Source organism: Sylvia atricapilla, chromosome 3, assembly GCF_009819655.1.
Source record: "Sylvia atricapilla isolate bSylAtr1 chromosome 3, bSylAtr1.pri, whole genome shotgun sequence".
NCBI lineage: Eukaryota > Metazoa > Chordata > Aves > Passeriformes > Sylviidae > Sylvia > Sylvia atricapilla.
The window spans coordinates 1,942,575-1,964,883 of NC_089142.1; the positions used below are offsets into that span (position 1 = coordinate 1,942,575).

General features: G+C 42.9%; 1 protein-coding gene across 11 annotated transcripts in view; it reads left to right on the forward strand.

Annotated features, from left to right (window-relative positions):
- HMBOX1 (homeobox containing 1) overlaps positions 1 to 22,309 on the forward strand; it is a 110,854-nt gene that overhangs the window by 81,970 nt on the left and 6,575 nt on the right. For 4 of the 11 annotated variants that reach the window (XM_066314608.1, XM_066314599.1, XM_066314602.1 and 1 more), the window contains exons 7-10: positions 16,575 to 16,657; positions 18,816 to 18,911; positions 20,309 to 20,403; positions 20,554 to 20,655. In XM_066314608.1, coding sequence (XP_066170705.1) covers positions 16,575 to 16,657; positions 18,816 to 18,911; positions 20,309 to 20,403; positions 20,554 to 20,655 — 376 coding nt within the window. Of the gene's footprint in view, positions 1 to 16,574; positions 16,658 to 18,815; positions 18,912 to 20,308; positions 20,404 to 20,553; positions 20,656 to 21,271; positions 21,377 to 22,309 lie in introns of those variants that run through there. The other 7 variants (XM_066314610.1, XM_066314611.1, XM_066314605.1 and 4 more) reach the window with 7 other exon arrangements.

A 22,309-nucleotide genomic window follows, 5' to 3' on the forward strand; every position in this document is an offset into this window, starting at 1 on the left:
GACAATTCCATCCCACTAATGCACTCAGAGGAGGGCTCTGCATCTTCCTCTCTGGCTGCCTCCTGCAAATAGAACTAACTTTGATGGCTTAGTTCAATGCCTGGAGATAAGAGGGTGGAATCCAGACCTAAGTGGAATCTTTGCAAAACTCCTCCTTCCCTGTAAAATGCTGCTGTGATGCTGTCTAAATATTTCTTGGCTGAGGATGAGGGTGTTGACCTGCTCCATCACTGAATTGTGCCCCCTGCTTTTGCTTGTTTTGGATTCAGTTTATAGAAGTTGGAGTTGCTAAAAGTCCGTGTGTCAAACCAGCTGAGAGCACTTCAGGGGAAGAATCTGCAAAATTTTGAGGGATTTGTTTATTAGGAGCAGCCTCTCCCACTGAAAATGCACAGCACCAGTCAGGATTTGATCCATGAACTGAGTGAGAAAGGTGAGAGTTGAAGGGATAGTTTCTGGGTTTTTTTTTTTTCAAAGCTTTAAAAAAAAAAAAAAATCCAGTTCAATTAATTATTGTATTGGTGCCAACCTGATAGAATGAAGATTGGAGTTAGGGCCATATCCTGAAATGTCTGATGCACCTAAGGGTCTGAGTACAGGGTATGTGTATTAAAGGAACTAATTGGTTTATACTGGATTTCCAGGATGCTGCTTGTGGTTTCTGTAATTCAATTCTCCGGCCTTTACTGCTTTTTTGGAATCCTCCCAGGGTAGTTTATTAATCCCTGGTCTTAGAATTTTTTGGACAATAGATTCGGGTCTCTTCATCCCTTTCCCGTTTTATTTTTCTGTAGATATCTCCCTGAATATTTATGCTCTGAAGGTTAAGAGGAGCAGTGGTTCCAGAAAGTAAAGTTCTATATTTAACTGCAGACTAGGTGTGGTTCAGACAACTGCAGTGCTACTGATGCCAACCTTGACCTGTTCTCTTCTGGAGCCTCCTGCTCGTGGAATATGCTGAGTTTTGAGTGTGTCGGTGTTGTTGTGTGGCTTTGCCCTCCTTTGGGAGCAGAGCTAAGACTGCAAGAGTCCTTTTCTGTGCAAACCCGAGGTTAAACTTGAAAGCCTCTTTCTGGTTCACTTTCGTGTTCTTTTTTTTTTTTTTGTTACGTCTTGTCCCACAGATAATGTTGTGTTTTGGGTTTTATTTCTTCTTTTCTCTGCTTTGCTTCTTCTTTTCAACCCCTCTCGTTAGAAGTATGAAATTGAAAATTCCCTTAGGGCTTTCTCTTTTTTTAATGAAGCTGTGTTGTCTTGTCAGTCTATTTTTTTTTATTATTATTTTTTTTTTCTCCCAGTGATTTATGCTTCTCCTCTAATCATATGTTGGAGTAGGGGTTTATCTTCTTTTTAAGGCAAAAAAACCCCTAAGATTGGCAGCAGAATCAGTGATTTTATACCCATTTTAAGGCATTTTTCACGAGCGCTGTTAAAGACTGAGGGGGGGAGTTGAGTGTTGTTTTTTAAGTATATGCTTTATCTAAAGATTAAATTAAAATAACTGTAAATTCTGCCCTAAACAGAAATGAATAATTCATCAGTTGAACGTGTTTTGGTTTGTCTTGGGAGCAGGCACTTTGCTTTCTGGTTGAGGATTATTTGGTTTGATTTCATGGCTCTGGGTTTTTATTTTAACACTTGTCTGTGCTTCTGAAGCTCCTTTCGTAAAGGTGTGTTTAGATTAAATAAGACTGAAATGCTATAGATCCCCATCATGCCCATTTCATAGGTGGCAAAACAGAGTCAGGTGTTTCACTTGACTTTATTCAGGAGAGAAATGGGTTCAGATTTCCCAAGATAGAGGGGTACAGTTTCGTGCTGTAGCTGAGCTGAATTAACAGTTTGTCACCAGCTCATCCTGAGGTGTTACCCTGCCTCACCACCCTTCTCAATTCCTCCTCCTCAGTTTCCCTGCTCCTGCCACCCTGCACTGTGCCAGAGATGTTTCTTGCCTGATGGAAATAGCAGCCAATTCAGCCTGCTTCAGGAAAAATAAATCCTTTTTATTTCCCCCTGCGTTTTCCTGAATTGTTTTGGCTTGCTGTGCCGGGCCAAAGGACAGGAATGCACGGCTGGGAGCACCAGGAAGGGGAAGTTCAACAAAAAGATGGTGATTCCATGGAGTTGTTTGGTCTGCTTGGTTTTGTTCTGATTTTCTTTGGTTTGAGTTGGATGAGTTCCTGGTTCCTTTACAGGCACGGTTGTAGCAGCATCGTGGACGAGGGGGCCTTTGATTTTTCCAAGGTTCAGGAAAGCATTAGGTCCATGAGGAGTAGAGGGATATGGAGCACCTTTCCTCTGAGAGAGGTAGGGTTTCCAGCCTGGAGAATCTGGGGAAAGCTTGGAGCCTGAAGGGGCTCCAGGAGAGCTGGAGAAGGACTTGGGATAAGGGATGGAGGGACAGGACAGGGATAAATAGGATATTGGGAAGGAATTGTTCCCTGTGAGGGTGCTGAGGCTCTGGCACAGGTTTCCCAGAGAAGCTGTGGCTGCCCCTGGATCCCTGGAAGTGTCCAAGGGCAGGCTGGACAGGGCTTGGAGCACCCTGATACCGTGAAGGTGTCAGAATTGTAACAAGATGAGATTTAAGCTTCCCTGCAAATCAAACCATTCCATAATTCCGTGATTACTGTGGCATCACTGCCCAGCTCTGTCTGATTTAACCAGCTGTGGTTTTCTTTCCCCTCCAAAGTGGACCCAAGCTGAGGAAGGTCGTTTCCATGCCGAGAGCAGTCACTGCTGGATTCCCGTCGTGGTGCTGGGAGGCTCAGCCTCATTCCCCCTCCTGGAAGAGACTCATCCCACCCTGAGCCCGAGGCAGTGCCCTGGGCATGGTCCTGGCCCCGAGTGAGATGAGCCCTGACAGTGCCTTATTAGAAACCCTTCCGACTGTGAAAGCGCTTTTACTGCAGCTCTCCCGTTCGCCGGGGCTTCCACGGCTTCCCTGGGGACCACGAGAGCTCTATTAGCTCCTGAAATTCAGTTAGGAAATTTTCTTAGTTAATTTCATCCCATTACTCTTAGTTATGTCTTCCAGCAGAACCTTAATACCGGCCCCATAGGGGATCTAAGTTTCCTGTGCAAGGCTTTGGAGGAGATTTAAGTTTGGGATTCATTGCGTTTCTCCCTTTCCAAGCTGACAGCAGAGCAGGAAGTAATGTCCTTCGGCCCCTTCCATTAGGCTGCTGCATTGTTAGAAACAGAACAGCAGCTTCTCATCAATATAAGGATGGCCACGGGTTGGCTCGGGAATGCTGCTCATCTTTCCTGGGTTTGCTGGGAGGTGAGGAGGGCTGGGAATTATCTCTGCTGTCCCTGTGACCCTCAGGTGTCCTTGAACCTTGTGGTGACTCGTTGTTCTCAGCTGTGAAACACCCACTTACCAGCTTGGGAGATGAGTCAAGCCAAGGGAAAAGTGCCAAAAGCTTCTAATTCTTGGGTTACCCATGAATATTGGCATTAGGAAAAACTTCCTGACTTCAGGAATGGCACAATATTAAGCGGGTTATCTACAGGAGCTACAGATCATTTCTCAGGAGCAAATTAGCTGAAATCTGTCAGGATGGTTCTGAGATACTTGATCTTAATGCAGAGAGAAACATCAGGTGATTTCTTTATATTTTTCCCAGCTCTTTCAATCCTGTCATAAGGTGTTTGTTAGTCAGCAACTTCCACGGGGAGATTCAACTTCATTAAGTCCTTTGAGACGCAGGGAGTGGGGTTTTTTTTAGGATCCTCGCTGTTTGTGCTCCTGAAATGCTTCGAGATCTGAGCGAAGGCACTTTGCAAAGGCACCCAGCAAAGTTCACTTTACCACTCAGACACAGGCAAGAATCATCTGCCTGCATGAAGGTTCAAGTGGTTTGGCTCAGGGTCATTGCTCTGTGTCTTCATAAAATGCAAGAGCAGCCATTTTCTGCTTGGCACACAGGATCTGCCTTATTTTGCATTAGATCAAGCTCTGTTCCCTCTCAGACATGCATAATATACAAGCTTCCTATTCTAATCAGCTGTAAGCAAATCCCAGTTGTTTGGCAGATTGCAGGCAGTAAAATAGAATGCAAGGATGTCTGTCCAAAGCCTCGCCAGACTCCGGTTTCTTCAAGGATCCAGCATCTAATGAGTTATTTTGCTTCCTAGAGAGCTCAGGTGTTTTTTTGTATCCTTGTATTCTCTCTCTGTCTCTTTTTAAAAATAATAAAAGGATCATCTGCGGGAGGGGCAGCTCCTTGCAGCAGACTTCAGATTAAATTCTTGTATCTGCCAAGGTCAGAATAACTGAGATCAACATTTAGAAAAAGCAAGTTTGTCAGTCTGATCTGTAACAACGCTGGCTCATGCAGCAAACCCACGTTTTAGGAATGGGAATTCTCCATTCCTCCAGCACCAGCTGAGATCCTCGGTGTTCTGTCCCCCTGCTCGTGGAGGTGACAAGCAGGATCTCATCCCAGGTGATGATGGTTGTGGTGTTCATCATTCTTTCTACCTGTCCTCTCCATCCTGTGCCTGGTTCACACCTGGCCAGCAGCCTTGTGGCTGTGGACAAAAGCTCTTGTCTCCTGTCCTGTATTTTTGATCCTGCTATTGCAGCTCTGGGCGTTCTTATTATTCACATAAATATGTAATTCCTTCTAAGTACTGCTAAGGTCTTCAGGGTACTTCCGGAGACCTAATTGCACCTAGTTTCATTTTATATGCTAAAATGTGTTTAAAAAGTCAGAGGTCCCTCTGGCATGAGTATCATGAGAAAGAATAAGGCAGAACATTGCATTTATCCAGGATCATTCTCTGTACGTGCTGCTATCAATGTGCTGCTCGTTTTATCTCCTCTCTGAACTTAACAGTCACTGTCTTATCTCTTCTCAGACACCAAAGCTTCCCTTGCCTCTAATAATATTAATTGTCACTCTTCTCTGGACCTTTTCTATTCTTACATTCAATTTTTAGTGACCTGGGGCAGGTGAGTGGGGACCCAAGCAGAGGGATTTCCATATTTCCAGGGTGAATGTTCTGGCTTACAGGAGCAGCTGAATCCAAGTCCTGTTGTTCTCTGTTGTTCTCTGACCTCCAGCCTAACATCTGGGGTTTTTTTTGCTGATCACTTTTGTGTATTGATTGAGAGTATCTCTTCTTGGAATAGTCTTTCCTGAAGAGGTACTACTGATTTAGACCTGGTCATGTACATGAGGAGTTGGGATTTGTTCTTTTCCATGTTCAGTGCTTTGCTTAATGCCGAGATAACAAATGAAGTTCAGTTGTAGGAGTGTTAATTGCTGTGAATTTCAAAAAAAAATTGGAAAGTTATTTCACTATTTCAATTTCAAAAATTATTTTTGTAATCATATTAAAGAGTAAGATGAAAAAAGACTATTTCAGAATACTTTTAGAGGAGTTGATGATCTGGGTATAAAAAGTACTCTCGAAATATGAAACATGATGGGTGTTAGTAAATGATACAATCTTTTGAGTCTTTGGAGCTTATTATTTCCAGCTTTATTTGTATCCAGTATAAATAATTGGCCTTGCAGAACTTTGTTTAATGTAACTGTTAGTTCCAGTTGTTTTAGGGCACAACTTACGTGAGGTAAGGGCTTGTGCTGAGTTCATACACAGAACCTCTTGCTCTTTACAATCACGTTGAGACCTCTAGATGCTGCCAGCTGTAAGGACAGTGTGAAAATACAAGTCTGGTGCTGTGATTTCTCTCACTTTGAGCTTTCTTGAGTTGCCTCAGTCCTTCGTGGTGCTTCCTGTGACTGTCCTGTTTAAAGGACACAGAAGGAATTAGGAACAAAAAGCTTGTGTTAATCAGCTAATCTGTTATTTTCTCTGCTGTTTTAACGTGGATTCAGGAGGCAGGGAAGTCCATGACAAACTTGTCACACAGACTGTGTGAAGTGGCCCCTGGCACGTTCAGGCTGTATTTTATGTGGCTGTTCATCATGTCTGGGCTGTCCAGAACAGCTCCAAGCTGAGAGAGGAGTTACCCTTCCCACAAGATTTACCCAACTCGTGTGTGATGTAACCCACTGAAGTGAATTACAGAATTAACTTCCTGAATGACCTCAGAAGCTCTCAGAAGGACTTCAGGACCAGGCTGCCACCTTGTCACCTCTGCTTTGCTGCTCCTGTCACCAAGGAGGATCCAGCAGCTCCGTCCAGCCCAGAGCACGGTTGGATTTTCCCATTCCACCTTTCCAGAACTGTGCAGTTTCCTGCTGACTCTCACTGCAGCTGAACAGAGTCCAGCCCTACCTCAGCCAGAGGAAACTCTCTGCCATCCAGTAACAGATGTGAGGTCTTTACACAAGTAATAAACAGAGTCATTACGGGGAGAAGTGAGGGAGGAAAATTCCGAAGTCAAACTCTCAAGTTGTTGCATCATGTATTTATGGGCTCTTGGTCAGACTGTGGAGCACTTTAAACAGCCTGAAAGAATGTTCTACCAGAGAACCATATGGGCTTTAGCCACAAAAGTCACTACCACATCCTAGATTGTTTTTTAATCCTTTTTTTTAAGGTTTTTTTTTTATTTTTGGTGATCCAGGATAGCACAGCTTTCTTACTTGTTTGATTTTCCTTTGGAACACACGTAAGTTTTAATTTGTTTTGAATACTTCTCTGTCTGTGAGGAGCTCTGTCAACAGCTTAAAATAAATGCCTTTTATAATGCTTTTCTCTCTGGATTGGGAACAGCAACATGCTCAGCTGTGGCCTTTTTGGTGCTTTTGTTGCATTGTATCTTTTGGTCACAGTGACTTCACAAAACCTGATCTTCCCAGCTGCTGATGATCTTTTTGTGCCTGCGAAGTTGTTGTTCCCAGAGTGGGTGACCTTGGATGCTGCACCATTAAATTTCTGTTTAGTTCTTGCCCTTAGGAGTCTCTATTACTTTTTATGGTGCTTCAATTCGCTTGTATTGATGTGGCTTCTGACTTCAGTCTCAGCGGATTCATCACCATGTGCAGACTTTCTGTCAGGATCATTAATTGATTTTGTTTTTAAGATGCTCCGAAGATGACACTTGAGGAGTATCCCTGATTGTTGTCTTCCATGCCATTAGTTTAATTTCTCAGCCCCTTCTTAGTTAAATGTTTCCTTTCTCCCCTATCTCATAATTATACTCATCTTTGTCTTTTCCAAAATCATGAATAATTTCCCATTTGTCACTTTATCAAATACTTCACTGAAGTCCAAAAATGCTGAGGATAATTAGTTTTTCTGGTCAACAATTCCACAGTTGTTTTTGCAGCTTTACTACCAGCACTGTTTAAGTTATGCCTCCCAAAAGGATTGTCCTCAGGAAACTCTGCTGATCTGAGCAAGGGTGACAATGACATTTAAGAGGAAGCACATGGAAAAACCATGGCTCAGGGTAGAGAGCACAGATCTTGGAGTAAAGGGCTGTGGATTGATTTAATCTGGTTTCTTGGCTCTGTGTCTTTTAACTTTGCTGTTCTTCTACCTGTAAATTTTTGTAATAATATTAAAGAATAAGATAAAAAATGACAATTTCAGAATACTTTTAAAGGAGGATCCGAGTATAAAAAATACTCTTGGAATAAAAAACGTGATGGGTGTTGGTAAATGAAATAATCTTTTGAGTTTTTGGAGCTTATTATTTCCAAGATAACTATTCATAATCATGTAAGTAAAAAAAAAAAATTGTAAAAAAGCTGGATAATAAATTCAGCTATTTCCTCTCCCTATGGATGGTGAATGGTCACTGAACAATCTTTAGCAAATAAAGAAAAATATGCTGCTGCTGCCAGCTTTGAGAAATATTCTTTAAAGATCTCAAAATTTCCTGATGGCTTAAAACTTCCCGTAAATCTCCTCCTTTGCTGTGTTTTCTACAGAGAGCCTCCTGAAGTTGGTCTTGGCACTGTAGTAGTTTAATCTACTGGTATTACTGGATTAATTCATTATTTCTCATTTTTCTTTGCTTCTGTCCATCTATTGTGTTGTATTTAGGTTGCGAGGTACAGGATAGATTGATATTAAAAAATTAAATAACATTTTCCGCTGCCTGGCTGTACAACACTTCATGGGATAACAATTTTGGCCCAGATCTTGGAGCTACTGGGTGTTAGCAAAAATACATGTATTGAGCCCAAAGTCAGATTTCATCTTGATTTCAGGTGCTGGATAACTTTAGGTGCTGCAGGAATTGGCCTTGTCTGTGGAATCCTGTAGGATTCGTTCATTTAGCTGAATCAAATTTTATTTTCTGAAAATGCAGCTGCAACTGGGGGCTCTGCTGAGCTGAACCAAGTCTGCTCCAAGACTGGAAACTGAAAACAAAAACCTTGTGGATTTTTGAGGGAAAGTGCTGCTGCTGATGTTGGGAGCTGTCAGTTTATACTAAGATTAATCCCAAATTTCATGACTGGTATTTTTTCTTTCCTGGAGGCTTGGGACAAAGGGAGGCTCCAAGATTCCCATCCAGAAGAGCGAAAGTGAGGACAACCTGAGGGACCTTGGTGTTCACACTGACATTTTTTACTCTCATAAAGGGCTGAGCTTCCCCCTAAAGCACAGTTTTGAGGCAGGGATAGGCTGTACTTAGGAATATCCAACCATATGAGCTGAAAACTGAGCTCTGGCTCTGCTGAGTGGAATATTTTGCTGCAGAGAGCAAATAAAGACTTGTCCCGCGTTGAGTAATGTAAAAACCGAGTTTTGTTATTTATTTGTGTTGCCATATAAAGCCTTGGAATCCTTTGTTGCCTTGTGAGGGGTGACTGTAATACCCTCGGCGTTGATTAGAGTTTGTCTGGGTGGAATTGAGGGTCACCAGCAGCACAAAAGCTTTTCCCAGTGGGTGGGCCAGGGCTGATTCCTGAAGAGCCTCATCCCTCCTTGGAGATGTTTCACCCATGGGCTGACCCTGCTTTGGCTTTGCTTTTGAGGGCCAGCTAATCCAAAATACAACTGAAATAACTCTTGTCCTGTACCGCGTTAAAAAATGAAGATGAGACGTTTGTTTCACAGCTGTTTGCAGAAAGGTTTTGTTTATCACTGACGGAGTCCAGCGGATTTAATGCACATAAATATCCCTGCAGCACGGAGGTCTCAATTTAAATATTTCAAGTAAATAAAAGAGAACAAGGGATCCTATTATTCATGCTTAGATGCTTTGTTAGGAAGAGCTTTGAAGATGCTGTTTGCTCACACCAACTGCTCGTTGAAATATCACGGGACAATTCTCACTTTATCTTGTCTTGGTGTGTTGGTTACTTGCTGGCTTCAAAAAAAAAAGTCCACTTTTATTTTATGAGCAATTCAGTGAACTCTGTTGACTTTGAGAGTTTGGTGGTGCCAGGAAATTTAGGGATAAGTTTTAAGGATATCCAAAATTTCAGCTGACAGTGTCTTCGAGGTGCCTTAAGCAGAAGGTACCTGTGTGTTTCAGACTGCTGCAAATTCCAAATCTTGCCATTCAGAAGAGGCCTGTTGTGTGATTTCAAAAATGCTCTTATCACCAAATCCAATTACGAGGAAGAGTAAATCGCCACCTCGGATGTCTTAACTATTCTTTTTTTAATTGTTAATTATCTCGACGGTAGGGTGCTAGAGATTAGGAGGCGCAGATTATCTCTTGCAAGTACGAGGCTTTTCAGTGCTATTATCAATTAATTCTGTTTCTAAACAAATTTTAGGATAATATTAATAGCTTGATAGGATTGTGGTCCTGGAGACCGCTGTCAAAATTCTGAGAAAGTGATGTTGAAGGAACGAAAACCTCATTGTTCTATTAGCTTTGAAGGTCATCCAGCTTTACCCACTCCCGTGCAAGGTGTATTTTTGGCATTTTAATCTACGTGGCAGAGGAGATTCCTGCTAAGAAACATCAGTGAAAGAACTGTCTCAGAGTTTAGACAGTGACTTGTGAAACCAGAATTGAGAGTCAGCTCTGTTGTGTGAGGGTTTTTAATGTGCACTGGCATAGCTCTGGAATTTATGTATGCAGACACATCCTGAGGTGTGAAATAATTTCAGTTTCTCTCTGTCTGGTGCTCTAAGGGTTCTAGTGCTGCTGAGATCTCTCCTCCAGATTTCCACTTGTAATGAAAAGAAATCCAAGAATGAAACATTTCTTAGAGTGAGAGGCTTAAAAGCTGTGCTGTCCCTGGACAGAGTGTGGCAATACCCTGGGCCTGAAAGCTCAAGTTGGGAATGAGAGAGATTTTTTTAAAAATCAGGATTTTTATAGTTTGTTTCCAAAGGCGATTTAAAGTTGGGGTAGATTCTGCATTGGATAAACTCCCGATTTTTTATGTTGGGACTGGATATCTCTGCAGGTTGGACAGAAGATCTGGATTTGATTGCAGAATTGCTGGGAGAGTCCTTGTCAGTGCTGTAGAAGAGGTCAAGCTACAGAACTGCAGTGGTTTCTCCATTCCTGTAAATCCATGGACCTGTGCAATCCATTGGCTAAATGATGATGCCATGGGAAAAAACAGGAGAGAGCTGCAGCCATCGTGTTTGACAGTGGTTTTTCTGGGTTAGGGATTTTTTTTTTTGATTTTTTTTTTTGTTAGATTTGTTTTGCTACTTAGAAGATCTGGTTGAGCTGATGCCTCAGCTGAAGTTCATCCACAGAGCTGCACTTCCCATCCTTGCTTGGCTGTGTTTTGCAGTCCTGGGAGAAGTTTTCAGCTCCATCAGAGTTTATTTGTGGAGGGGATATCTTTAATTTTGCTGTCAAAAATAAAAATGACTTTATATCATGGGTTTAGTTGACACCCATGTCGTTACGAGGGAATCAGCAGAAATATCAGTAGATAAAACTGGTGGTGTCATCTGCTGACCTCGATGAGAATGGCATTAGTGATATTCTTGGCCAGTATTTACTGGGAAATAAACCAGTCATTACACTTTGTGATGAGATTATGCTCTGAATGTCACTTCTCTGACAGTCTGTCTCATGCCACGCCGAGATAAGATCTCAGGCACAGATGACAGACTAACTTCAGAAATATTTCCATTGATTTGACAGCCTGAATAATAGTTCTGCTAAAAACCACAAAGACTGGAACAGTGACCTCTGGCTGCTGGGTGATACTGGAGTGATAAATGTACTAATGAGAGATAAATAGGTAACTGCATTTGAGTGTTTTCTGTCCCTTGTCAGTGGAAAGCAGAGGAACTCTTGGGAGGGAAACCAGATAGGGAGCTGAAATTACAGGCATCTTATCAGAGCCAGAGGAGCAGCTTCCACCTCGTGTATTTTGAGACACCAGAGGGTTTGGCAGGGAGCTCCATCCCTGGGGACAGCACAAGCTTCTGTTCATCCACAGGGGAGGGAGCCGGGCAGTTCTGCTTTTCCATCCCTCCCTGGGCTGGTGGCCGAGCCCGTGGCTCTGGCTTTGCTTCCAGCATCCCGTGGAGAGGATCTTTGGGAGCTGCTGTGGAAGGAGCTGGGCCCAGCTGCCTTTTCAGCCGTGTCCTCCCGCCTCCCTTGGCTGCACAAACCGCTGCTCTTGGCACGCGTGGGGAGCTGGACCAGGGAGGCTGCTGGGCACAAAACATTCCTGCAGAAAAGGACCGAAGGGGAGAGGATGGGATCGTTCCCTTTGCTCTGTGATTAAATTGCGTTAAGCTGGACTGCAGCCTGAGTTTTGGGGAAGATGAATCTCGCATTCCTGGAAATGTCCAAGGCAGGGTTGGACGGGGCTTGGAGCAGCCTGGGATAGTAGAAGGTGTCCCTGCCCTTGGCAGGGAGTGGGAATTACAGAGGACCTTCAAGGTCTTTCTAGCCCAAACCATTCTGTGACTGTCTCCAGCAGAGGAGTTGGAACCCCATCAGGAGTTCCAGGATATTTCACTCACAGATGAAGCTCCCACAGGGATGGAAGTGGGAACCCAGGAATGCAGGAGCACAAAGTGAAGTGAGACAGTGAGCTTGCAGCACCTCTGCTCTTCTTCATTAAATATCCATCTGTGTATTCTTCCCTCCCATTAATTGCAAGGCCAATTATCCTTCCTCCAGTGAGGGTGATCTGTGTCCCCATACCTGAGTGACCTCACCTGGGAGTGATTCAGCTGCAGCAGCACCGTGAATTGTTACCCTGCAACACATTTGAGCCTCTCCACTTCGAACCCCTGCCACACTTGGAAGTGTTAACCATTAGGTCCTGCTGTAAGCTAATCATTTCCTCAACTTGGGGTCTTTTGATCAGTTTTGGGGGGGCTTTATCTCTTTCCTTATCTGGAAAAACACCAGCCCTGCCTGTCCTTCTGCGGCTCCGTGGTTGTCGTTTCAGACACTTCCCTGGCAGCTGCAAGGCTGATAGGAAGCAACAAAACTTTCACTGTGGATTATCAGGAGCACTACTGAGGCATTGCTTAATGCATCTGATATCTCAGCCTCGAGAACAGAAGGGAAAAAAAAAAAAAAAAAAAAAAAAAAAAGATTGGCAGCTATTGCAGGAATTCAGAGAGGGGCACCTTGGTAAAGAATCGGGGGGAGGCTTCTCCTTCCATTACAGAGCCCTGGGCTGAGATGGATTCCCTCTCCATCATTGTCCTAAGCACATTATCCCTGAAAGAAAGAGGGTTTCTCTGAATCTGCAATTTTTCTAGGCTTCAGTGTTATTGAAATGAAACGGCTTCAAGGATATCTACATTCTTTACCATCATATGGATTCTCATCTCATGTAAATTATTTGGCCACTTTTCATTTTAATCCTCCACTGTCATTTTCTACAAAAGAGATCATTTGGTTTCTTCATGGAAGGTATTCAGCTGACAGCTGCCCTTTGTCTAGAAAGCAGTGTGCCTTTGCAGGAGTTACTTGTGCCTGCTCCTTTTCTTTTTTTCTTTCCTTTTAAGTTCATATTGCTTCATATTTTTCATCTGTAGCTTTCAGAAACTTTGCAGACTGTGAACAGGTTTGTGGCTGCGAAGGGAATTTCAGACATCCTGCATTCTCTCCCTGTGTACCTGGCTGATAAGAAACAGAACTAGAGGCAGAAAAATTAATTTACTGCAAGAACTGTAGTCCAAAATAGAAATCACAGTGTTTTCACAACTTCTACATAAGCAAACAAAATTGTCAGTGATGAGGTCTTGAATTTTTTTTTTCATGGCTTCCCTATCTTGAAAACTTAATTATTCTCATCTACTTTCCAGGAATCATAGAATCACATAACCATGGAGTCATTAGGGGTGAAAAAGACCTTTAAGATCATCAATTCCAATCATCACCCAGCATCGTGTTCACCACTGAGCCATGTCCTGAAGTGCCACATGGTGGGAGGCTTTAAATGTTGTGCTTTGTGTCATGGCACAAAACCTTGATGAAACAGGGATGAAGTGAGATGCCTTGGCAGAGTTTATGCACAGGGAATTTGGAAAATCAGCAGTTAGAGTTGGGTATTTTGGGTTACCTGGAGCTGTGAGACCTTTTCCTTTCAGAGTATGAGCTCTGATAAAGGAGCTTGCACACCTTCAAACACTAAAAGCACAATCTGGTCATGCAGAGGAGCAGTGTGGCCTCAAGAATGGCTTTAAGCTGAAGGGGGGTAGATTTAGGTTGGATTTTGAGGAGAAATTTTCTCCTAGGAGGGTGGTGAGACCCTGGCACAGGCTGCCCAGAGAAGCTGTGACTGCCCCTGAATCCTTGGAAGTGTCCAGGATTGGGTTGGAGCAACCTGGGACAGTGGAAGGTGTCCCTGCCCATGGCAGGATGTTGGAAGTGAATTATCTTTAGGGTGCCTTCTACCCCACACCATCCTGGGATTCAGTTCTGAGGAAAAGATTCAGCTTTGGGGAGCACAAATTGAGGGCTGGCCACATTTATAGGGAGGTTGAATGTGTGGGGGAAGGAGAAGTGAAATCATTAGTGAGGATCAGGAATAATCCAGCCGGGAGAAGGAAAGAGAGGCAGGTTCTAAAATTACTGTCAACTGAAGAAACAAGAGTTTTAACTGCTCCAGTAGTTCCCCTTCCAGCTGGTGCTGACTTGGCTTTGTGATCCCCCCAAAAATGGCCAGGACAACTCACTGAGATTTTTTATGCTTTTTCATAAAATCAAAGATTGATTTACAGTGAGAAGAATTTCACGTTTTTTAGTGAGAATCGCTTTTCTTGCAGAAGTTTTTAGACATTTTACATGAAAAGATCAGAAATTCCTGTTTGAACTTAAAGAAAACGCTTCAGGATGATGAAAAATGTCAGGCAGATGAATTGTTTATAACTTAGTTGTAAAATGTTTGGAGATGAGCATTACTGTTTCAGCAGTTTCTGAATCACAGAAATGATAGGAATAAACAGAGCTCCCTCATTTGCTGGAAGAGGTGTCTCATTCATTGTCCAGTTCTGGAAGTTTGCTCCATCACAGGGAAATTTCCTGTTATCCCAGAGAACTGTAATCATGGGCTGAAGTTTTGTTGTTGGTAGAAAATATGTTTGTTATTTGTTGGAGGCAGCAAAAGCCTCGCTGTGGCTTGGGGAAGGGACAGTGTTGAGTTAGGTGACAAGAAAAGGGTCACTGGTGGCTCTGGTGTTGTCTTTGCTGCTTTAATTAGTGTCTCTGTTTCTTGCATCAACAAGAATGGGCAGTTCAAGGACACCCTGACTGATAATTTTGTGTATTTTGTAATTTCTTCCATAAATGTTGATTTCTGTACATGTGGTGCTGACCTGGATTCCTAATTCACAGTGTGTTCATGTGAATTACAGAGCAGCAGTTTTCAGCTGTGATCTCTTGATGTTCCTTTGTCTCAGGCTGCTTAAAAGAGGAAATTATTTCTGGCTCTGGGCAGAGGGCAGTGCTCTGTAGGTAGGAGAGCTGAAATATTGTCATGGAACTGTTGAACTGGGATACTGAGCTTCTGCTTCCATCACTAACTACTGGAAAAAGCATTTTTCTGCTCTGTTTTCCGAGCTCTCCTTTCCCCAAAAATGCACCTTTGTACAGAACACGACCCCTTTGAACAGAAATTTGCAAGTTGAGATAGACACTCCCATCACTTCAAAGGCTGGAATCACAGAAAGAGGGAAGAATACACTTTAAAAGTCACCGTGTCCAGAGGGCGTGATGTTCATTCTAAATTCTTACAAAGCTGAACAAAGACACCAATCCTGTGTCAAGGATTCCTCCTTGGATTCCTCAGTCACCTTAATTCCAGCAATTAGCTCACTCTAATAGTGGAAGTGTTGGCTGACAAGCTCCCAACTTTTCCAACACTTAAACTAAAGTTTTAAGGCAGAGCTGCCCTTCATTTTTAGAGAATATTGAGCTATTCCTGTGGTTCTGTTTGCTCTTCTAGCAGATCACCTGGAAGCACAGGAATGGTGAAACTCTCTGAGCTGATCTGGGATTTCTCTTCCTCACTGAGCAGCAGCTTTGATATGGGACCTTGTTTTGGGCATAGCTGTGACTGTAAATGACTCTGTGAACAGGGGAATGAATTAGTGGCACCTAAAATCCAACCTGAGTGTTACAAGTTTGGACAGAAACAATTCCTGTATGGAACAGAACCTGGATTTCCATAGAAAGTAACTGGGGCCAATCCACTGGATGAATAATGGAAAATAATAATTGCCTCAATATGCCTGAATCTCCTACTAGAAATGTTCTACAGTTAAGGAAATAAATAATCTTCTTTTCAAATCCAGAGCAGCTGTCCAACAGCCGGACCTGCTGCTGATCAAAGTTGATAAAAGAAATCCTAGGATTATATATTATGGATAATCTACAGAAAAAACAGTGGTGGGCCCTGCTTGTGGTGTGATTAGCAGAGTCCATTGAAGTGAACAGGACGTTTTGTTGGTTTTAATGCAGATCTGATAAGCTCTGTAGAATGTAAATCAGTTCATTAAAATTTGCAGAGCGGTTCAGTGAGGTAAAAGAGGAAACAGTTCTAACTTTTATAGATGTTTACTGCATATAAAGTACAATAAAATCACAATTATTCCAGAAAAAATACTGTTAGAAACGTGCTGTACTCAATGTGTCGTTCTGAGGAAGATGGAAAAAATTTAAATTGTGGTTTTAAAAAAAATAATCTGACTGTAGAAATTCATCCTGTGTAATTTCGTAGCATCTCCACACCATACCTGTCTCTGCAGTATTTGTGGGGTTTTGCATAATACAGATATTAAAAGTACGTATGGATGTGTGTATATTAACAAATGCATGTGAACAGGGCTCAAAATAAATGTTAAACAGCTCCTTCTGCCTAAGATGGGGGTATGTCAGGGGGATAGGTGATAAATAAATGATAATAAAGTTAAAGGCCTGGGGTGCCTTGGAGATGATGCTTCATTTGACAATCTTAACTCTGATGTCCATTGAATTGCCCACAGTTTTGGGTGTCCTAGTACAGAATTCCAAATGCTGAGATAATATTCATTTGTCTAAGGGATTCGGGAAGTTTCCTTCATTCCATGTGGACATAAGTGCAGGCTGATGTTACTTTATCCACGAAATTCACTGTGTCTGGTACCTGTGGATGAATGATGCATAAATCAGCAGCTGAAACTTTTTTAGTAGAGCTGCTTTGGAACTTTCATGCTCGGATTTCTTGAGAAAAATCCTGGATTTTTTTTTTTCCCTTTTGCAGTTACTTCAATGAGAATCAATATCCTGACGAGGCAAAGAGAGAAGAAATTGCCAATGCCTGTAATGCAGTTATACAAAAACCAGGTGAGGAGCTGCTGGGGGGGTCTTTCCCAAAAACTAAAGAGGTTTCAGTACCTTGAGTTCTCAGACTGATGCCAGCAGAATCACATAATTCATTTCACAGAAACAGATCTCCAAGGTCATCAACCTTTGACTGATAAATCAGGTTTTTGGAGGAGGAAAGGGCTCAGCTCTCCTGTTTTTCAGTATTTTACAGCTTCCAGACAAGGATTTCATATTACAACCTGGGTGTTAATAGAGGATTTTATCTTAGGTCAACAAGTTGCATTTTCCCTGTTTCTGGAGAAGTTATACTTGGGAGAGGAGCATGAATATTCAGGGTACTGTGGATGCACCTGCCTTTGCTTAGTTTTGCTAACCAAACATTTACATAGATTTCAGAACTGGTGTTTTGGATATATTTAGATTTCACACAACCAGAATAAAAATTAATGAGAAGGCAACTAAGGCGTGAGTCATGCACGTGGAATCACAAAATTGTTTAGGATGGAAAAGCCTCTGGGATCATCGAGTCCAACCATCCCCAGCACTGCCAAGGCCATCACTCATCCATGTCCCCAGGTGCCACATCCACATGGCTTTTAAATCCCTCCAGGGATGGGGGTGGCAGGACTGGGCAGCCCTTTCCAGGCAGGAATGTTCCCAATATCCAACCTGAACTCCTCTTGAAATGGCTTGAGGCCATTTCTTCTTGTCCTGTCCCTTGTTCCCTGAAAAAAAAGTTGGATCTCCACCTTGTTATCCCTTCAAGGAGTTGTGGGGAGCTGGGACTGTCACAGTGTAGCCCAGCATCAGACCAGTTTAGGATGGAAGTGACCTCTGGTGAGGCAGACCCAGCTTAGATGAGATTGTTCAGATTTCAGTATCTCCAGAACAGGAGGTTTTCCTGTCTCCAGGCCCCTGTTCCACGATGTTGAGCACTCTCGTGGCAAAGTGCTTTTTCCCTAATACCTGCTGAAATTTTCCCCGAAAAATCCATCAGGTAGGGAGGACCAGAGAGCTGAGGATTTGTTTCCTGGCTGTGCTGCTGGTTTGTGGAGCAACTTGGAACAAAGTGCTGCAAGGCCATGGCAGGGAGCAGTAAAATACTGCCAGTGGTGCTGATGCAAAGCATTAGGCAGCAGCCAAGCTATCAATTTCCAGAGTTTTCTTTCTTTCACTTGTCTCATCTCTTCTAACTTATTTAAGTTTGCAGATTGCTGCAATTACACGGGTGTTTGTATGCTGAATAAATAAACTTTGAGAAGGAGTCAGAAGCAGGGGAGGCTCAGCCCTGTGTAGCCTGTAGAGATCTGAGGATGCAGATATGGGGAATATTTTATATAGGGTCAAGAGCAACAGGAGAAGTTTCCTGGATGTCCTTGGAATGCTGAATCCTTCCATTCTGACTTTATTTCTAAAGGGATAGTTTTCTAGAGCTGCCTTGTATTTTTAGGAATTTTTTAGTTGATTTAAGTGTAAAAATCCAGTGATCTGATTTCCAGCATCCACCCCTGTTCTCCAAAAAAATCCTGAGTGACCTGGCACAGCTGAAAGGGTGTGATGGGTGCTGAGAGAAAGGAAAGCAGATTGCAAGGGTGACACAAAACCTCTTCATTCATTTTTGCTGCTGTATAAAACAGCGAGCTGTACCCTCGTGACACATTGCAAGAGAAGGAGCCCCAGGGATGGGGTTTGTGGTGGGAATTTCAGTTTTTTGGAATCTCCTTTTTGTGCTCAAACTGGAAAAGCAGCCCTTCATTCTCCCATGGCTCTGGGTTGAGTTGGTTGAAGCTGCAAAGAAACTCCTGTATTTCAGATTTTTAAAAAACCACAAGAAAAGAAGGTATTTGGCAGTTAGTGCCACTGCACCTGGACACAGGAGTTTGATCCACATAAAGTTCACTTTTTTCTCAGTTACAATAACTTGCCGGTGCTGTCTGTCTTCCAGGGGTTTATCCCATAGAATCCCAGAATTGTTTGGGTGAGCAGGGACCTCAAAGCTCATCTAAAGTTCCAATCCCAGCGCAGGGATAGGGACACTTTCCACTATCCCAGGTTGCTCCTAGCCTTGTCCAACCTGTTCTTGGACACATCCCAGGGACATGGCAGCTACAGCTTCTTGAGAACCCAGTGAGTAACACCACTGAACTATTTTTTTCCCCCTCTGTTGCTTTCCTAGGAAAAAAGTTGTCGGATTTGGAGCGAGTTACCTCCCTCAAAGTGTACAACTGGTTTGCCAACAGGAGGAAGGAGATCAAGAGAAGAGCCAATATCGGTAATGTATCACAGAGCCTGCCTTGCAGGGCTGGGGGTTTGCTCAGGAGAGGTGGCAATTACGTAAGAATAAATTAGTGAAAACACCAGAGGTGCTGACAGCCTCAGGAGAAATTATGGAGGAATTATGAAAATGAGTCCCTTGCTGTTCCAGTTTTTTTTTTTTGGTGAAATACGTGTAATTTGTAGAGTTCTGTCATCAGTGCAGGAAAAGTGATGCAGTTACAAAGTTTTACTGGAAAGATCGGCTTTAAAAAAGCAAAGTGTGAATTTTGTAGGTGGAAGGAGAGTTGCATTTCCCTCCTTTGAGTGTGCAAACTCAAATCTGAAATGAAACCTCAAAACTGTAAATAAAGGAGATAGAGCTGTTGGCAGGTTCACAAACTCAATGTGGTGTTTATCCTGGTTATACCTCTGCCCCTGACAGCTTTCCAAGGTTTTGCCCAGGGACAAGTGGCTGGAAAAAAGCCATATTTTTTGTTAATGATCAGGAAAAAAAAACAAATGTCACTTCAGAGTTAACCCTGTGGGTTCTTAGCTGATCGTAAGGAAATCAGAAGTGACTTTGAGCTTGTAGGAAAGAGGTCTTCTGATGTGGATAAGATATTCTAAGGAGTATAGATCACCTCAGTGGCCTGGATTCAACAAACTCCATAAGAAGTTTGATTCCCTTACTTAGGTATTATGCAGAATTATTTTTACAACACATAGGTAGACAGACATCCATATCTGCTTATTTCCAGTATTTATAATTATTTGAAATGTTCCACTATTTTGCCTTATTTCTGATTAAGAAAGAAACCTCTTATTACATCATTTAACGTGTTACTGAATTTTTAACTAAATTCATTTTTCTACAAGTAAAATCAGCTTCTCAAAGGGATGGGGGAATAAAGCAAGCTCAGTCCAAGGTGGGTGGAGTTTAGAGTTTGGGGAGGAGGTTTGGAAAGAGATTAAAAAGAGCCAAAGGGAGCTTTAGCTATTTGGATCCTACTGGAAGATGGATTTTTGTGTTTTCAAATCCCTGAAGTGCTTTCAGAAATTTCTCCCATCTGTTTTCAGACACTCCCCACCCGCTCGAGTCCTGCCAGTCCAAACTAAGGGGGAAGATTTACAGGGAATGCCTTTGCCACTCCAGTTCCTTAGAAATGGCACTGATTTCTGTTAGGACTGGCTGGAAGACAGGGATTTTTACTCCCAGACAAATCTGGTAGTTGTCAGGGAAGGATTTCAGGCAAACCAGTGTTTGTACCTGTTGGAGAGTGAAGAGCGAGGGGCAGAGAATTCCAGTTATTCCGACTTCCTGAAAAAAAAAAAAAAAACAAAAAACAACCCCCTAGTTACTTTAACTGCTCCAATGCATCAGATAAATGAGGGATCCATTTGCTTTTTTCGAAGAAGCAGCAATCCTGGAGAGCCATGGGATAGATGTACAGAGCCCAGGAGGTCATTCCAACAGCGACGACGTGGACGGCAACGACTACTCAGAGCAGGTGAGCACTGGGGCCTCCTGGCCCAGACACCTAAAAAAGGCCCTTTTTTACCTCTTGAAAAATCCTGTTTTGGTTGGCTTTTGTGTCATCGTGGTGGGGAAAGGGTGAGAATCCAGTGTTCACCCACGTGGATTTGTTGCCTCACAACAGGACACTTGGCAAGTACGCAACGGGGAGGAGGAGGGACGATGTTCCGAGGGAGGCAGAGAAGCAGAGAAGGTAGAAGAAGACAGGAGGATCTGCTCCAAACAAGCAAGTTACACCCCTCACACCACACACGATGTCTGAGACACGGCAGGAGAGCCTCACCTCAGCCACACCCATGCTCTCCTTCCCTGGCACTCTTGAGTTCCCTTCCTCAGGAAGGGGTGAACAGATCTTTCACAGTCCTTTGTGTCAGGCACCAACAATTATCCTGGAAAAACTGGGCACCCCTGATTTCTTTCTGCAAGAAAGATCCCTTTCCAGCAAGGGCCACACGTGCTGTGAGCTGCTGACCCAGCCCCAGACACAAACAGGAGGGAGCCCTGCCCAGGACCCTTCAGAATTCTTTGTGCCAGCCTTTCCCAGCAGGATTCTGAGCACTGAGCACCCTCCTGGAAGGTCCTGAGCTCCCTCTGTCTGTTCTGTGGGAGAACCTTTCAGGACCTTCTTAGGATCATCCCTCTGACACTGACAGGCAAAGGGTGGAGGGTGGGGGGAAAGAATTTGATTTACTAAACTCTGACCTTTATTTTGCCTATTCCATTCTGCAACAATGTGCCACTATTTTGATTGTTTACATGTTATCTGTCTTTTTTTTGTTTGTTTGTTTTTGCATTTTAATTCTTGCCTATTCTTTTTCTTGGCTATTTTTAACCCTTGACAGCAACTTCTTTTTTAAATTCTCTAGCAAAAGAATACCCCTTCCCGCACTCTGAGCCCTCACCTACCCTAAAGTTGGTGACCCTTCCTTCACACACCTTCCTGACAGGTATTGCATCCCCTTCCCAATTTTCCCAGCGCTGGCCAAACCCTCAGGGGGGCACCAGTGACTCCACCACTTCACTCACCTGCTTTTGAGAGGAGATATTCCCTTGGTCCCTACCACTGGGCTGGGTCACTTTTCACTGCCTCTGTTGGGAGTGGCTGGGAGTTTCTCCAAAAGGCTGCTGAAAAATAAAATAACTTGAGTGGAACAGCAGCTGAGTGTCCTGGAATGAGTCCCTGGCACACTTGGCTCTGGCCCAGTTCAGCAGATCCCTGGCAGAGGCATCCCCAGCTGCTCTGCTCCTGAGGGGGGTTGAGACCCTTTTTTTATAGGTCAGCACCAGCAGATTTGGTGGGACCAACTTTTTTTCTGGCTCTCAGTGATGAGAAGCTGCTCGGTGACTGCCATAAAATATTTAGAAGCCACTGTTAAGCCCAGAAAATTCCCTGTCAGACAGATACAGGACCAGAATACTGAGCTGGAGCGTGATGTAGACTCACAAAATATGTTTTTCCTCTGTGCATTAACCAGCATACTTGGAAAAGAGAAATAAATTGGTTATTAAAATTTAAAGATCTTTGTTTAGAGGCCTTAGAAATGACATTTCTCAGTAATCTGGGCTCTTCTACGAGGTGTAATTAGTCATTAGCAGCAAAGCAGATTAAATGGCAACTTCTCCTGATGACCATTTAACATCCTTTAGCTGTTAAACACAGAAATTCTGTTTTCCGCAGCAACACTTAAAAACTCTAATAAACTTTAAAACACGAAGTTCATCTAAATACTAACAAAGTGCCTAAACCCCCAGATTCGAGGGCTCTCTAATTGAGAGAGAAAATTTAATTTTAAAATTTAAAAAATCTAATATTTTTTTAAATTTAATTTTTTAAGTTTAAAAATCTTTAAAAATATTTTTATCATCTTTTTAAAATGATA